The 17,990-nt window shown below is 39.9% G+C and overlaps 1 protein-coding gene across 1 annotated transcript in view; it reads left to right on the forward strand.

The window, feature by feature from the left end:
* HECW2 (HECT, C2 and WW domain containing E3 ubiquitin protein ligase 2) overlaps positions 1–17,990 on the forward strand; it is a 324,758-nt gene that overhangs the window by 199,555 nt on the left and 107,213 nt on the right. The window contains exons 6-9 of the mRNA XM_025209949.1: positions 7,223–7,392; positions 9,561–9,703; positions 15,241–15,341; positions 17,429–17,983. Coding sequence (XP_025065734.1) covers positions 7,223–7,392; positions 9,561–9,703; positions 15,241–15,341; positions 17,429–17,983 — 969 coding nt within the window. The remainder of the gene's footprint in view (positions 1–7,222; positions 7,393–9,560; positions 9,704–15,240; positions 15,342–17,428; positions 17,984–17,990) is intronic.

Raw genomic sequence — 17,990 nt, forward strand, 5'->3', positions numbered from 1 at the left:
GGGGTGCTTTAACTAAAGCTGGTCCAATGAGCTTTAATTAGAGCCCCCACTGCCATTTTGAAATGTGGGGACACTGAATACATATGCTCCCAAGGCTACTGGAGCATTCATATTAGAACACTCTAGCAGACTCTTTTAATCAAATGGAGCAGGGGTCAGGCACATGTATAGGTGTCCCTAGAATGTCTTATGTAATGTATTAATGCAATATTCACTTTTTCAGCAGGGGAAAAAAATTTTTTTTTTACATTTCTTGAATAGTTTTCCTTGCATTTTTCTGAATTCCTTTTACAAAGCAACTGCTGTCAATAGAACACAAAGGGCCAGAGATCAGGCATCTAGTTTAGCCATTATATTGAGTTTATAATCTGTCTCCTGCAAAAGGAAACTATTACTTCAACTTTGCAGCATAGAGATGATGTAAAAATGGTCTAGCACAGGGGTGAGCAAAATGTGGCCTGCGGGCCACATGCAGCCCACCAGGCCATTTCATCCGGCCCGCCGGACCCCTAAAAAATTTAGAAAATTAATATTTATCTGCCCCTGGCTGCCTGTCATGTGGCTCTCAATGGCTTGCCAAAACTCAGTAAGCGGCCCTTCACCCAAAATAATTGCCTGCCCCTGGTCTAGCAGAACCTAGGCTGGCCTTGATAACTTGCTTAATATAAAGGAGGATGTTTCAGGTGCTAGACCTGAGGAACTGTAGAGAACAATGAAAACAAATTTAGGTGTCTCCCCATGGCCATTGTGGGTATTAAACTGTGCTCCATAAGGGTTTCCTCCTTATCAAGTTCTAACATTGTTGCAATAAAAAAAAAAAAAAGAGAGACCATTTAAAACATTATATTGGGTTTTATTCAATAAGTTTCCAATATTTGCCTGAAGGTTCTAATTAGTATATTTATTTCTCTAGAAATAATGCTTTATCATATTAACCTTTAAATCCTGATGGATCCCAAAAATAATCTTTAGAAGAAACTGAGCATGCTTAAGACATCTGGATATTACACCTACCACAAACAGGTGGCAGATAAATCAAGGATTTTTAGTGGTTAAATAAATGTTTTTTTCTCAGTCTCTCAAAATCATTGTCACCAAAGAAACAATGATGTAAATAATCCAGATTCTTCTATTACATTTAGGCAAATGTTCACAAGGCACTCAACTGTTAAGCCCATTAAATGAGGCAAATACTATTTAAAAACCAAATAAATAATGTTCCCTATGGTTGCCTAAATGGAAGATTCTCACATAGAAGAAGAAAAAACAAGTTTGAAGAATTATATGGAAACTTTTTAAAAATAATTGGAAAGGCAATGACATTGCAATGTCTTTTGAAATTGTATTATAACTTTCCACATGATTTAGGTAGGTTATAGTAGCATGGAAAAGACTGAAAGACAAAATAGCAGTTGTGATTTTATAGCACAAGACAAAATGTAGTTGGAGTACATCTTTTAGCTATGATCCTTGTATCATTTGCCAATTTGGTCATGATAAAAATTATTTGTTCCATCAATGGAGATGCCTGTGTATCTCTTTTTTTTTTTTTTTTGAGTCACAAGAAAGCATGATCCAAGTGACTTCAGCGTGACAGTTTTACTTCACGTACTCTGCCTTATTGTAGTTATTGTGCCATTGAAAGCCTATTTGAATAGGTTTCTTTGCTTGTGATATTTATTTTGTATCAACAGTTGTCATGGTCAAGAGCAGTTTTCAAACAAAGTCAGTTGGAGCTTCATAGTAATTTGGAGAGACAAGTCATCTGGAATTCAGGGCTACTGAATCACTCAACAATGATGTCTAGTCTTGGTTTTATTTTTGAGTTCCTGTCTTCTTTTTTCTGTCCTCTTTTTTGTTGACCTGTGCTTTCTTAGCTCACTGCATTCCAAGAAGAAAGCTAATTTTATATTGTTTGAGTAATGTTAAATTTTACATTAAAGCCTCCTTTCCCCCTAATTCTCCAAATTTCCCTCTGCCTTCTGGCTGTTACGCAGTAGTCTTCAGCTTCTTTCTCAGTTCTCCTGGAATATGTTGTCTTCCTTCTTTCTCAAACGCTTCTTACAACAACATAATTCCCCTTTGCTCTTAGCAGTTTCTGACCCTCAAGGCCACGTATGTTTGGTGATTTCCCTAGGCAGTAGTGAGGTGGGATAGCAGGATACCTGTCAACTCTCAGGAAGCTGGGGTAGCCAAAGCTGCTCTTATTGCACTTCCTCGGAGAGTGTGTAGCAGCAGGTCTTCTTCTCGCTGCTTCAGTACAACTCCTTATTCCTCTTTGCTCTTTTTGTCACCACTTTGCTGTCATCTCCTGTTGCACGGTTCTAAATAATGTTGCACGGTTCTGCAGAATTGAGAGCAACAGAGTGCTGACAGCATATGGGAACAATCAGTCTCTCTGGGCAGCAAACTTCTAGCCTATAACTCTCAAAATTGGACTTGGCCCATTATGCTGCACCCACAGTGTGTGAAATCTATGTCTCAAAGCAACAATGGTCTGCCTCTCTCCCTCACCACTGAGACTCAACCTTGTTCAACCTCTTACTACTAATACTACTACTACTACTACTCACTGTACATTCTAGCAGGCTGCTGATCACAATGAGAATATACCTAGTTCCTATGCTGTCAGCTTGGTACGGCTGTGGTTGTCTTTTCCTCCCTTACCCCTGACTTGGGCTAAGTACAGACAGTCAAAAAGCCTGAAATTGACTCAATTCCATCTTTGTAGGTTAGTCTAAGCTGCAAAGATTTAACTGAGAAGCAACTGGACACATTTACCTTTGGTTCAGGAAATGCAGCCACATGCCTGCAGTAGCTATGACCAGAAGCCAGGGAGCACTAGAGCATGGCTCTGGCATTTCCTGCTGCCCCTGAGGTCTCTGGGATTTTTTTTTCATAGACATTAGGGCTGAAAGGGACCTCAGAAGATCATCGAGTCCAGCCACCTGCCCCAAGGGCAGGAAGTCAGCTGAGGTCACAGGATCCTAGCGATATATGTCCAATTGCCTCTTAAAGGAGTCCAGAGTAGGTGCTTGCACCACCTCTGGAGGCAGTCTGTTCCAGGCCTTGGGGACTCGGACAGTAAAGAAGTTCTTCCTTATGTCCAGCCTGAAACAGTCTTGGAGAAGTTTATGACCGTTAGACCTTCTCATCCCATGGGACGCTCTGGTGAACAGCCGTTCCCCCAGATCCTGATGTACACCCCTTATATACTTATAGTCCGCCACCAGGTCCCTCCTGAGCCTGCGCTTTTCCAGACTGAAGAGTCCCATGGCTCTCAGCCTCTCATCATAAGGCCTGTTTTCTTGCCCTCAGCATCACAGAAGCAGGACTCTGCAGGGTCGCTCATCACTTGCTCTTCATGCTTACAGGTACCTCTGGGATTTTAGTCCACAGTCACAGTTTGCAGTAACTTTCAATAAGTGTAGCAGGGCAGGGAAGCTCTGTACTCAGGGAAAAAGAGAATTTAACCCCCCTCCCAGGCCCCAGCCCCCAGCCAGGGTTTGCCTGGTGGGGGCAGTCCTTGCTTCTCTCTCTTCCCCCTTCCCCCACTCAACCCAACCCTTCTCTGCTGGAGCAGACAGCCTAGCTCAGCCCAGGGCTGGAAAGCATGCTGGGATCCTAGGGGACTCTGATTTAACTTGAGCCAGGAAGGGGTCTGGGACAGAAGTTTCATTAACTGGTTTGACCCAAATCAGTTAAGTCTGATACTACATTCAACCAGGTTTATCTCAAACCAGTTTCAGCCATTTTGAACATGGTTTATGTGCACTGAACTTAAGTTCTGTTACAGGTTTAAACCAGTTTCTGATGACTTAAACTGGTTTATGTGTAACTTCTGTCTCTAGCTTTGCAGAGAGCTCATTTGGAGCTCCACACTCAGTCTCGCTGGCTAGGTGATGGCCAGACGCATGCTTTATGCTTGAACATGAGCTTTATCAAGTTTAGTTCCATGATTGCACACTCATGAATTTTAATGAATGAAATTGCTTTTTCTCATCTTCCATGCCTTGCTTACTCATTTGATTTGAAAACTTTAGCATCAGTAAAGTAATTACAGGTGGTGCTATTTTGATTTGCTCATGTGATATTTTAGTCCTCAAAGTTCTTACTAGTGAGGTGCCAAGAGGGCAGATGGCTGTGTATGGCGCTTACTGTTTCCAGAGTACCTGCTTGGTAGGGCTGTGCGAAATGGCACTGTTTCGTTTCGACTTTCATTTTGACATTTCGAAAGGACAATGTTTTGTTTCCAGTTTCGTTTTGAAGCACTGTTCTGTTTCACATTGTTGGAACTGTTTCGCTGTTTTGCCCATAGGCTATAATGGGGAAGCACAAAACTGCCTAAAAATTCGTTATTTCCTGGCAGATATGGATGAAAACAGCAGGGATGGTAGCCCCTTCTGAGGGCATGAGGCCTGCCAAGTTTTAAGGAGATAGGTGCAGGGGTTTCTGGGAAACTGCACCTCAGGCTGCTGACAAGCAAAACTCATGACATGTGACTGTGTGTGCTGTTAAGGTGCAGCTGTTTTTCTGTCCCTTCCCTAGAGCAATGGGATTGGAAGGGACCTCAGGGAAGGATCACAGTCACCAGCCAGCTACACGGTCAATATCAGAGGGGTCCTTCCCTCCTCTTCCCCCTTCCTCTCCTTAGTTTCTGTTTCCCTCAAGCAAGCCCAGCTTCAAAACTTGAAACATTTTGAAACTTTTGAAATGTTTCGACTGCCCTTGTTTCGTTTCGAGTCTACTCTGAAACCTTTCGTTTCATTTCAGTTCTGCTGCTTCGAGCTCAAAATGAGTCAAAATAGTGTCAAAATGAAACACCTGGCAAAATTTTGAGCAGCCTACTGCTCAGTGGTTCATCTACATGGCAGAAATGGGTGATCTCAATGCCCCAGTTTGCAAGCATTCACAGGGCTTAGGTCACCCTAACAGTGGGGTGCCTTGTCTAAAGTTAGTTCACCTCAGAGATGAACCCAGCTACTTGCCACAGGCCTGGGGCTGGTCTGTTCTTACTTCCACAACCCTGACCAAGCTATTCCAAGCTAGATTGCGAATGCCAACCCCTCTCCCTGCCCCCTTTTACTTACGTCAGTCTGCCTGTGTCTCTCTGGGCAAGTGGCAAAGGCTTGTACTATGCCACCTAATCCTGAATCCTGCAAATGCTTATTCACACTCTAATTTCACACACTGAGTCTTCTACACCAGGATGGCCTTTTCCCTTCTCTCTGCTGTGGCATTGTGATCGATTCCTACTAAATATTCCCATCAAAGATCAATGTGGGTAATTACAGCATTTCAGCCATTATGGCCCTCTCTGATGTTAATTAATCTACTTCAGTAAAAAGGCTTTTAAATAGATCATTAGCAGTCTAATGAACAAAGGGGACCTCAGCAGAGAAGAAACCAGAATAGGATGCTGCTACTGGTATGACCCACCTCTGCACTTCTGGTCAGGCAGGCAGAGAATATGGCAGTTTGCAGACTGAAGTCTTCTTTGGGCAAACTGACTGGGAAAAGTATGAAGTCTGTTTCTTCAGCCTCAGGTCTATTGTCCTGAAACAAATGTTGGTGGTAGACGGAAAAAAAATGTTTTTCTTGAATGTTTGCATGAGCAACATTTTTCAGACACAAACGTTTCCAAGAAAGGAAATGGAAAATCAGTGCAAACTTGTCAAAGTGCAATTAATTGTTTGATTTCCCCATTAATATACCATCTTGACTTAATAGGGCTTCATGCCCTCTTGATTTCAAAAGATTTCTTTCAAAATGCATGTCTGGCTTTAAGTTGCTACCCAGCTTTTCAAAAACCACTTTAATAAAATATGTTTAGTTAATCCCACTTTAAATTGCTTGGAGTTAAGGATGGCAAACAAATAAGTATTTGTAAAAAAAAAAAAATCTTAGGGATATCCTACATTTATATTACTGTATTAATAAATCAGTACAAAATCAAATGTTTTGATGTAGTAAAAATTTGCCTCGGGCATTAGTTTCCTGCATATTCACAATCTGTGTCTACATTCAGATTAATTTAAAATAAATCTTCTGGATAGATTTTTAAAAACTGGGGAAACCAGTAAAGTCTCTTTTCCTTACTAACAAGTTCTACTCTCTTCATGCACGGATGGCTATTCCTGGTTGGTGGGTAACCATTTACAAGGGGCCTCTCTCAAAATATCAGTGGTGCTCCCTCCTAGAAAGAAACTGTGTTTCAATAGTTCAGATGATAAAGTCATGATAGAGCACCTGAATAAATTGTTCCTAAAATGGAACCATAGTTTATGGTCTGTCCTTGCTCTTGAAACTTATTTTTTATATTTGGCCAGGTTTTTAAATCCAATCCAAGTGCATTTTTTCATTTAGGGCAGTACATTTTCTCTGTGCAAACTCTGATTTGGCACATGCCAGATATAGTGAGGTTCATGGAGGTTGCTACTACAGGCTAGAATTCCTCATTGAGAAGGACCCAGAAATCTGTGGCTTCAGGGAATCTGAAAAGAGAAATATTGAAAATAAAGATTAAAATTGCTCATTGTGCTAGAAGTGCCACTTTTGTTTTGCCCTTTGAGACTCAAAACCCTGGTTCATTAATGTATGTAAGCATGCGTTGTGGCCAAAGAAAATTATTCCTTGCTATTATAGTTGGCAAAAGGTGCTGGACATTGTTTCCAGAGCTGGAGGAAGCCGTACGTGGAAAAAAAGCATGCTAAAAAAAATGTCTTTTTTTCTCTGGAATGTTTGACTTTTTTTTTTTGCTCTGGGCTGTGACCAGCTGTACATCCTAGCCCAGAGCATCATCTTGTCTATAAATATTTAGTGTATGTTTTGTTAGTGTAGTAACCCTGAAAAATAATGCGTCGGTAGTCTACTTCACATGAAGCTTTTGTTTTTAATCCAGAAATAGAGGGATAGGGGGATATATTACCAAAACGTGTTTTACATTTACATTACTTTTTAATGACACTGTGCATTATATTAAATTACGTGGCTAGATCACAAATTGAGGAAATGATGCCCCCAGTTTTACTGTCTGTTAAGAAAGCTCTCGGATTTCCTGCCTTAGCAGATTCTATGCATTATGTCTAATTAGGCATAGCTTACATAGTTATATGCTAGTTTACTTGCCATTCATCATGAGCCGAAGGTTGTATTTTAGGAATATGACATTTTTGTGAACTGTTTTAATTACTTTGTTTCTTTTTTCTTCCTTTCTCTTAAGATATTAGGGCAGTTGGGCTAAAAAAGGGGATGTTCTTCAACCCTGATCCTTACCTAAAGATGTCGATTCAACCAGGGAAGAAAAGTACATTCCCTACGTTTGCCCATCATGGTCAGGAAAGACGGTCTACTATCATCAGTAACACAACTAATCCTGTTTGGCACAGAGAGGTAACATGCCTTTTCTAGAATTCCTTCTGCCTGCTGGTGCAATAGTTCACCCAAGTAGTTGTTTCTTTTTATGTTTTGGTCCTGTCTGATGCTATGAGCTATTTTTGCAGTTGATTATTTAAATGTACTTAGATATTGTTGTAGTTGCAGGAACCCTGTTGTTGGGTAGGAACAGTTGCCTTTTATAATATGTTTGAACCATACTGCTGTGAGCAGCTCATTCCCTCTGCTGCTGGCAAGATTTGGAATCACTCAGTAGTCCTGTGGATTCCTTGAAATAAAGGACTAAATTAATTAGAATGGATTATATGGTGTGAGGATACTTAAGACACAATAAGTGAGCATTCATGTTTTGACTTAGCTTGGGCAGTGATTCCAGCTATTGTTCATTGAGAAATGCTCCTCTCTGTAGCTTGTAGCAACTGGCAAGTTTACAGATTGGTTTATTGTCAGGCAGAGGGGATGCTCTTTAAAGTACATGGTTCCTGTAGAAGGATTAGTCAAGGGAGGAATTATAGCACCATCTAGCAAGAGGAAGACAGCTTGACAAAAGCTGGCTTTTCGAATTTATTTCTACTTGTGTCAGAGCAGACACTGAAACAACTCAGTCTTTAACAAGTGCAGAATGGCAAAACTGTGTCAAAAAGAAAATCTTAAGTGAGAAATAATATTTAAGTTAATACCTTTTAGTAACCAAAACCTGGACCTGTTAGATGGCCATTTGGTAGCTCTTGTGAAACAAGTTGATGGGCTGAATCTGCTTTCCACTAGGTATGTGCCCCCGCTATATTTGGTATCTGAGTGTTAACAGAGTCAAAGCTACAAGGGGTGTGGATAATCTTGTCAGAGAACATAGCTGAAATAAGGTTGCAGTAAACTGGAACAAGGTGCAGTGGTTGTCAGAGTATGATCAATGACAAAACTGTCTATTTTCTGGATAAATAATACACATTTCCATCAGTGATACCAATCTAACATCTTTAATAGATACACAGATACACTTTAACAGATATGGTTTAACAGAGTCTACTTGCTGCTGAGTTCAAAGTAAGAGGTTTAGCTACTAAAGACATCCCTACACTGCCTCCAGACCACTCTAGGAAGCACTGCAATAAAATACAATATGCCTACTTCCCCCATGCTACCCCCTGAAACAAATGCAATGTTGCTGCCTTAGTATGGTACTTGGTATATAGTGATAACTACACCTGAGCTAGTTCACTGGGTGCATGCCAATATTATTGTAAACAGCCTTATAAACATCCTTATTAAGGTGCACACAAGCCGAGTGTACCATGTTCCACTGTAGCACTCCCAAACATGATCCAGAAATGTTGTAGACATACTTTTACTACATGCACTTTCCTTTATTTCTAATAAAAAGTAGTCGAGTTTTTCTTTTATTCCCTTGCCCTCTAGTTGCTTGCTTTTGCAGCTTTTATCAAAGTGATAATCACTGGAGAATATATTATGTCAGCATGCCTTTAACTGATATGTTCTTCTCTGTAACAAGATACTGATAATACCCTTATATAATTATAATGCACATGCTGCACTGTATTGTATGTGGTGCAGAATTGATTCCTTCCTTCCCTTAGGAAATTTGCAATTTTATTATAGCAAACTGATAGTAACAGCATTTAAGTTCTGTCCATCACAGGAAAGCTTGATCCTGATGATAGACTGGGTGAGACAATGGTTTTCTATTCTGTATGCTAATCAGACACATTCAACAATTAAAGTCAGATGAAGCTGTAGTGAAACATCTAGGTTTTGTTCCCTATTGACATTTATTTAGCCATAGAAGTATACTGTGTTTTAGGTATTCTGGTCAGATTGTCATTTGTATTGAAAATCCCAAGGGTGAAGGCTAATGGATGTTTAAATAGATGATGTAAGCTGTTCCTGAGCAGGTAACTGATGCTTTATCAAATTGTCATTTGAAGAGTGAAACATTATAGTGATATAGAAAAAAATTACAGTTTATTCTTTCTGAAGGGAAATAAGGAATAACTTTATTATCTTGGCATAATTTTGTAATATGGAAACAGATGTAATTAGCAGTAATTATCTCTTTGTGTTGCCTGTTGCCAGGTGGTGGTGTAAATATCCATTCTTGTTGAACAGAGGTATCCTGATAGCCTGTCAAATCTGTTATTTCTTTGCAGAAATATTCTTTTGTTGCACTTCTAACAGATGTCTTGGAGATTGAAATTAAAGACAAATTTGCCAAGAGTCGTCCTATCATCAAGCGCTTTCTTGGGAAGTTAACCATCCCAGTCCAGAGGCTATTGGAGAGACATGCAATAGGGTAAATCATAAAACTAACAGTAAACAAAGCATTCTATTAGTCAGGAGGATCACTACCTGTGATATAGTCACAAACCAATTTTTCCATGACTAATTTTGATCAAATACCATAGACTTGCCATAGCGGGAAGTTAACCTTTTTTCAGTCTTATTATAGAATATGTTCTCATTTCTTAGCTTTTTATATTAATTTGACTCTGTGTGATTTGCCTATAATTTATTTTCTGTGCATCAAAGGTGTTAACTTGTTGCTAGTACGTCAAAGAGTAATAAGGCAGTTAGTTATTTAAAGCAATGGAGTTGAATACAAATATTTAGAACAAGCAGATTTTTTTTATACAATACAAGCATTTCTAATCCTCAGTTATAGAAATTTAACATTGATTTAACTAACTGGGTAGAACTGAAAGGTTTATGTAGGTTCTTTTTCTGAGTGTAATGCTGTAACATTGAAATTTGATGGGCCCCAAAATTAATCTACTGTGTCATTGAAAGGTTTTTTTGACAATCTCCTTAGATTTCTGTACTATTTTAAAGATGCAAAACCATTTAAAATGATGTCCTAAAAGGTTCTTTTGGCCTAAAGTGACTATTGGTATTGACCAAATTATTATCAAATCTTGTTCATGCTCAGAGTACAACGCACTATGACAAAAGCTCTAGAATTCGGTAGTCAGAAAATGAAGGAAGGATGAAAGCCAGAGGTGTCGGTCAGAAAACTTGAGCTTCATGTGAGTCAGGTGAAAGTGACTGTTGTTTGGCAGTGGGCCTGCTCTTCGTATAGTAGTATATGCAGTGAATAAAATATAAATGTATGAAAAAATTCTGTATAGTATTTATTTTATCAGGATCCTAAATGTTCATATAGTAAATTAAGTGGTCATAAAACAAGATGACAACATCTGTCATCTGAACATAAGAGAGGAGCTGAACTGTAAAGCATGTTTTGTATAGGGCCACTGAAGCCTATGCGAGTCCTTTCGTTGACCTCAAGTAGGCATTGAATGAGATGTTCTTTTCAAGAATTTCAATGGCAAGGCAGTGTCATTGTGCTTCTGCACAACAGCTAACATGCAGCTCCCTTTTTCAAAAATATTTCCACCAAATATGTAGCAACTTGTATTCATAGAGCAAAGCAAATTCAGGTTGAAAGTAGTTTTCATCTTTAAGCTTCGTAAGTAGTGGGTACGCATGTAAGTTAAAAAAAAGAAAAAAAAAGATGATGTTTGAATAATAGCAAAATTTTGATGGTGCTTCTGTTGACTAAATATATTTAAAAAGGGTTTGTTCATACACTTTATAATAGTATCAAAAGTAGCCCAGGTACATGTAAGGGACTTTCCTAAGAAATGCTAAGTTGAAACAATTTGATTGTCTAATTCAGCATTTCCCAAACTGTGGACAACCATGGCGGGGGATGCAACTGGTTCTTGGGGCAACAGGGATGGGACACATGCGAATCACGGTGCCAGTTAGCAGCTGCCCCGTACTTCAGCCACTGACACGCCCCAACTTCAGCCACTACTGCTGCTTTCCCCAAGGCAGTTCCCCTCACCAGCAATTGTCACTGACTGCCAGAGAGGGAAGAATCAGTAACAATCAGTAGTGGGGTAACCAGTAGGGAGGTAAGCAAAGACAAGATGGCAAGCCTAAGTACAGGGCTGCATGACTATTTTGGTGGGGCATAAACCCACAAGGTTTGCAAAACACTGTTCTAATTATCATTTTGAACTGCTATGTTTGTTTAGCACAGTAGTTTGATTCAGATTTGATTAAAACTGAGTTTAAATAAAAGATGAGATAATGCGGTAAGTGTTTTTTGCTTGTTAAATTTGCACACTGATGAACAAGTGAACCATTGGCAAATTTCAGAGCTCTGCTCTGTGTGTTTATTTGCACAGTAACACCAAAATGTTCCAGCTACACTATTTTGTAGTTGTGTGAAGTCTGGCAACTACCTACATTTGTTGTGTTTATCTATACGTACAGACATCTTTTCTGTACATTTTGCAAGCAAAAATTTTGGAAAACATTTTTGGTTTTAGCTTCCGAACTTGCAACTAAAATATCTCAGAATCTTTGAGGGAGGGAGAAGATTATGGAATATGCATATATGTAAGAATTATATAAGTAAATATTCAATTTAGTTCACTGAAAAATTAATGCTGATATTTTGTCCACTTATCAAGGATGATGATGTTGTTTATTTGTAATGCAGTAGTGTCCAGGGGCACCAATCAGTGATCATGGCCCAGCCTCTTCCTCAGAAATCTTACAAAGTAGGTCATGATGCATAAATTAGATGAAACAGACTGAACAGAAAAGATCTACAACATAACATTAAAGTACAAAGTACCCTAATTATAGAAAAACTAGGCATGATTTTTTTGACAGGCAATTAAAATGTAATCTCTTTTAACCTCCTCGTCATGACAACAAGCGGGGAAGATGTGGATATTATTTTCTGTAATAATTTTAAAAAATCAACTTTAAAAAATGCATAAGTTCAAGTACTGAAGCCTGGGCCATGTATGCTATTGGCTTATTGGCTTTATTAGCGACTCAATTTTATTTTGTATTTTTCTTTCACGAATACAGAGTTGTGCTATTTACTTGGTTTATGTAAAGCTTCATCCTCATTACATCATAGGAATACATGTAACCAAATTTTCACTGATCTTTATAGTCCATTTGAATGCAGAATAAAAGTCCATTTTGAAACTTTAATAACTATAATCATGCAATCTTTCAGTTCTAAACCTGTGTCTATGCATATTGGTTAGTTTTGAGGGATGCTACTGTTAATTCACTACAATATAGGCTGAAGTCTAGGAGCTGCTAGTCTGTAAACAGGTTGTGTTAATTTTGTCCTTCGTTTCACTTAGAGTTAGCCTCAGTTTCAGATATTGCTGCAGCTGAATGAGTACAAACCCTTCATATAGAAAAAGGCAACCAAGATTTGCACAAGTGGAGCATACTCTCATTTCAGATGGGGTATTACACTGCTTTTTTATACCTATGTGACCTAGATTTATGTTGTCTGTCTCAATGAATAACTCATAATTTAATCTTGCTGTAATATGGTAGAGGAAAACAGACAAATCCATTGAAGGTGCTTTCTTACCAGAAAAGCATTTTCCTGGGAATTAACTATTTTGGCCATTTTCCTGATTAAATCTTAAGGTCCTGATTCACTATTATATCATACTATTATGTTTACTGTTGTAAACACAGAGGACTACAGGGCTGAAATAAGTTCGTTTGTAAATCTAATTAATTAATCCTTTTCAATGAAAATCTTTAATTATTAACTTAGTCTATTTTCTATCAAATGTCTAACAGTGCATTAAATGACATATTGCCCAAAGGTATATATCTTTTTTCTTTCTGATTACACTTTCTGGTATGTTCCAATGAATTGTATAAGTTGAGGTTTTTTGTGGAATGTATCAAATATACGTACATTGTACTTTTGCTATTGAGCAAAACTCTTTATTTTCAATGTATGTGGCCTTGGTTCTGGCTTGAACAGCACACAGAAATATTTCATTTTTTTGCATTGGAGAAGGAGTTTCATAGAAAACCATAACTAGTTCATTTTCCCCCTTATAGTAGTAATGCTGCTTTTGAGTCAGGGAAATAAGAGTGCTCAAAGCCTGGAACTTGCCATTCTTTAAATAAGTTGTGTTAGTTTAGGTCTCATCTGGATTTAGAGTGAGCCCCAATTCTAGCAGTCAGATAGCTTCATCAGTACCCAGCATATGAAAAGGGGGTTGCAGATGGCGAGGTGCATCATCACATATGAAATAACATGTATTTTTCTCCAGTTAAAAATAAACTAGGAGCTTTACTACTATGCTAGGGGCCCAGGGCAATGTTGAATTAAAACAAATATAACTTCACCGGAATGAGTTGGAAACAATTTTAGGACTAAAGTGGGAGCTATTACTAAGAGCAGCTAACAGAAAGCAGAATTAAAGAACAAAGGTTAGGTTGATTAGTGGAACATTAAGACCATTATAAAGAAGAGCGGGTCATTAACACCTGTGGAAGGAAGAGTTCAGAAGGGATCAGCTAGATTATAATGAGCCATGAAGTCAGTTGACTCCCCCAGTACTGCCTGACTAGAAATGCTGCTGCCACTGCCAAGCACTTGGTTTTAAACTTTGGGTGGAGCAGGAATCAAAGGATTTGCCCCCTGACCCTGCATATCTGTGTACAAAAATTGCCAGTTGGGAATTTTGTATAGCTGTTGTGGAGAATAGTGGCTGACTGAACACACAGCAGAAGTGGTTTGTTTCATGGCCTGCTCTCTTAGGCATTAAAGCTGTGACCCTTACAGCTCCAGCCCATATATACTGGGTCAAATTGCTGAAGCAATGTTGAGCACAAACTGCTGAGCAATGCTGAGCACAAACTGTAGGAGACAGTCAAAACTCCCAGCCCCATTCCACTTCCCTCTACCTGGCAAAGGAGGCTTGATTGGGTTTAGTAGTGTAATAGAGCTGCAGCACCAGCAGTGGAGTATTCCAGTTGGCATTTTGGTGGATAAAGTAGCCAGGGGGTGACCACTTTAATTTAGACCTTGTCTACACAAGGTATTTTGCTATAACCTAAAGTTTGAATTTAAACCCCTATGGTTTTGCCAGTATAACTTATCCTGTGAGTCCTCTTTTATTCCAGTATGCAGGTGGCCTTTTTAATTTCTTTTTTGCCTACTATCACTTGGGAAGAGATTAAAGCTAAGCTATTTATACCACTACAGAGTGCCCTCATGGGGAGTTATACCCATGTACCTGTACTGACATAAGTGATAAAACTGTCCTATGTTGACATGCCCATGCATGGGCTGTCTGAATTATGCTGGAGGAGACTGTGGACTGACTTTTGGATGCTTATTGGAGTACATTGGACAGAATCTCATCTTTTGTCTCAGTAAAACAATTAACCCATGTTTGAGTCTCAGTGAAATCTCTGATTTAGAATAGGTTTAACATTAATCCCATGCATTAAGAACTGTGCTTAAATTGGTTCCTGGTCAGCACTAGCTTAAAGTTAGGTGTGCATCTAAGTGCTTTTTTAACTTGGGCCTAACAAAATGAATATTTCTAGCATTTATCTTTCAAGTAATGAAATAATTGATTTTTTTTTGTAAACTTAGAAATTTAAAAAATATTTTTTCCTTTAAAATGTTCTCCCTTTCAAAATTCTGAAAAGATTTGCGGAGGATGAAAGCTGCTGGTACATGATTGCTACTTGGAAACAGTAGTTTGTTCCACTGTTTTACATGATGGTTATTAGTCTTTCAGGAAGTGCATGGTATTTGTGCATCTCTGCAAGGTAGTAGATGAGGCCCATTTCTATGAATTCATGGCTAAAACATTTGATTGCATTATGTCTTGCTGACATGAACATGACAGATTAAAACTTTGACAGTTAAAAACAGGATGGTAAAAAATCTAGAGAACTATTTACCTTTTGTGAATATACATACATACATAATACATACATGCATACACACACATTTTCTCTTTACAGAGACCAAATTCTCAGCTACAATCTTGGCAGAAGGCTCCCAGCTGACCATGTAAGTGGGTATCTGCAGTTCAAAGTGGAGATTACATCTTCCATTCATGAAGGTGAGGTTTACAAAAGGACCTGTGTTTTCAGATGGTCAGTTAGAAAAAAAAAAAGTTATTATTTACTATGCTTGCCTATTACTCTCTTTTTTTTGTATACAGTGATCGTTGAAAGGAAAGATGTTGTTTTAGATAGTTCAAACGCCAGTTTTGAGATGCTGTCTATTTTTATTTAATGTTTTTTTTCTCTCATTGTGTTATCTTTTTTTAAATGTACTTCGGTGCTCTTAGCTTGCCTCTCATCCAATTCATTTGCAATTTCTTTATTAGTAGATGCCAAGTTATCTTAGTGTATTAGTGTATTACTGATCTATCTAGTATAAGCCTTAGTTTGGCATTACTGCACCTATCGACTTCTTGCTTGCATAATGCCCTGTGGCAGGGCACTGTTTGTGCCTGCCACTGCAAGGGCCTGGAGCTGGCAGCTGCCGGGTGCCTGATGAGCGCAGCCATTTTGAACCGAGGGCAGCCCATATAAGCAGGACAGTTCTGCTGCTGGGGGCCAGGCAACAATATTGCCTGGCCGGAGGGCTCCTGGTATCATCTGGAGGTAAGGGAGGAGCTGTAGGGGAAGGATAGGAGGCTGCTGGTCCTGGGTACGACCTAAAACACTGCACCCTGCTGAGAGTGGGTGGCCTGGTGGAGCTCCCAGTGGTGCGGGAGCCCCCAGGAAATACCAGGCCAGTTACCACCCCGGTGAAAGGCGGGTCAGGGCCCCTAACCCCTTGCCTCTACAACTGGGTGGGTTACCCCTTTGTTTGGAGGGCCTGGAGGGTGGACCCCTGGAGAGAGAGAAAAGGCCATAGACTCAGGCCTGCCTGGACTTTCCCTGACTGGTCCATGCTGGGGCCAGGAACAGAAGGGTCAAAGGGCCGGGGGGGCCACCGTGAGGAACGCCCAAGAGCCGAGGGCCTGGGGTTCCGGCTGGCCTGGAGGTGGGCTGGGGCTAGTGAGCTGAAGGTCCCGGGGGGACCACACCCGGGAGGGGAAGCAGTTCAGGGAGCTATGCTGCCCAGTGTGAAGGCGGATGAAACCACCTGAGGAGATGAATCCAGGTGGGGTTCATTTAGGAGGATTCTGGGGCCCAGTGTGGGGGCCGGTGATGATGATAACATTGAGATGCCATCTGCGAGGCTTGGGCTGCGGTGTAGGGGAGGAATGGAACCCCTGGCATCAGGCCTGGCATCGGGGCAGGAAATGGGCAGCCTCCCACTTAATTACATCAATGAACTAATTAATTCCAACAAGGTGTGGTGGGTGAGAAGGCGGGCGGTTAGCCCAGAAACAGGTGGGTGGGCCACAGTTAGATCGGCCCTGAGAAGGACCCCTGTTACATGCCCCCACCTTTGAAAGTAATATTCATTCCTAAACAATTGTTAGGATGAAATGTTTGATCTGTTTCCTCTTTCATTACATTCTATATCATGTCCTAAAAAACTCAGAAAAACAATATTCCACCTTAAAATGTTTATTGCAATACCCCAGAAAGCACCCACAGAACCTTTAGCTAGATTTCCCTTCTTTAAAGGGAAAAATATTAAAGTGTATTCTACACAGAAGGTGATCTTTTTGTAGTTTGTGGCTTCTTCCTAAAATTTTGGGCACTGGTCATAATAGCCTGCCTATAAGAGAAAAATTGCAGTCGATGTCAGTGGCTGGCCCACTGTAGAGCCTCATCTTGGATACAGGAGTACAAACTTTAGAAAACTGTTTCTTACCTTCCATGTGGTGGTTGTCAGAGCAGTTTTTACAAGATTCTTGGCAAAGTGCTTGCATCTCTTAGAGCAGGGTGGATGTTCTTTGTGGTGATACTTCAGGTTTATTAGGTTTGCTTTACCCCACAAAGTAGATTAAATCCAAATTATTCATGACGGCCAATACTTAGCAGGTTTTTTTTTTAGAGTATGATATCATAGAAGCCTAGATAGAATTCACTGCAGTTTTTTCACTTAGCTATTTTGAATGAAGGTAATGCACAGCTTAACAGATGTATGTTTATATATCATTCATGTTATACAATGATGTTAGAATTAACCTGCTGGAGGCATCATGGATTTCAATTCCAGTCTTTGTGTTTTTAATGGCAGATGCTTCACCAGAAGCAGTTGGTACTTTGCTAGGAGTGAATTCCGTAAATGGAGATTTGGGAAGCCCCTCTGATGATGAGGACATGCCAGCCGGACATCATGACACACATCCAGTTTGTTCAAATGGTTCAGTTCTTGAGGAATCTTCTGGAGAGGCAATACCAAAGCATCATTTCAGGACTAGTACGGCTCTAGAAACAGACCAGGAGGAATTAACTTCTTCTACTTCAAGGTCATCACCTATCAGAGGTCGCCAGGACTCACTGAATGACTATCTGGATGCAATAGAACACAGCAGTCATCCGAGACCTGGAACATCTGGTGGCAGTGAGCGTTCACTTGGGGCCTCCCCAAAACTAAGAAGTAGCTTTCCCACTGACACAAGACTTAATGCTATGCTCCACATTGATTCAGATGAAGAGGAGCATGAGTTGCATCAAGATATGGGTTTTCAGTCTTCCTTGGAAGAAGAAGGTGGTTTAGTGATGCTTAATGGTGCTACAAGGAATGTTGAAGAACATTGTTCAAGTCACTCATCAAATCAGGTAATGCGGGGTTCAGC

This window comes from Alligator sinensis, unplaced genomic scaffold (assembly GCF_000455745.1).
Source record: "Alligator sinensis unplaced genomic scaffold, ASM45574v1 scaffold784_1, whole genome shotgun sequence".
NCBI lineage: Eukaryota > Metazoa > Chordata > Crocodylia > Alligatoridae > Alligator > Alligator sinensis.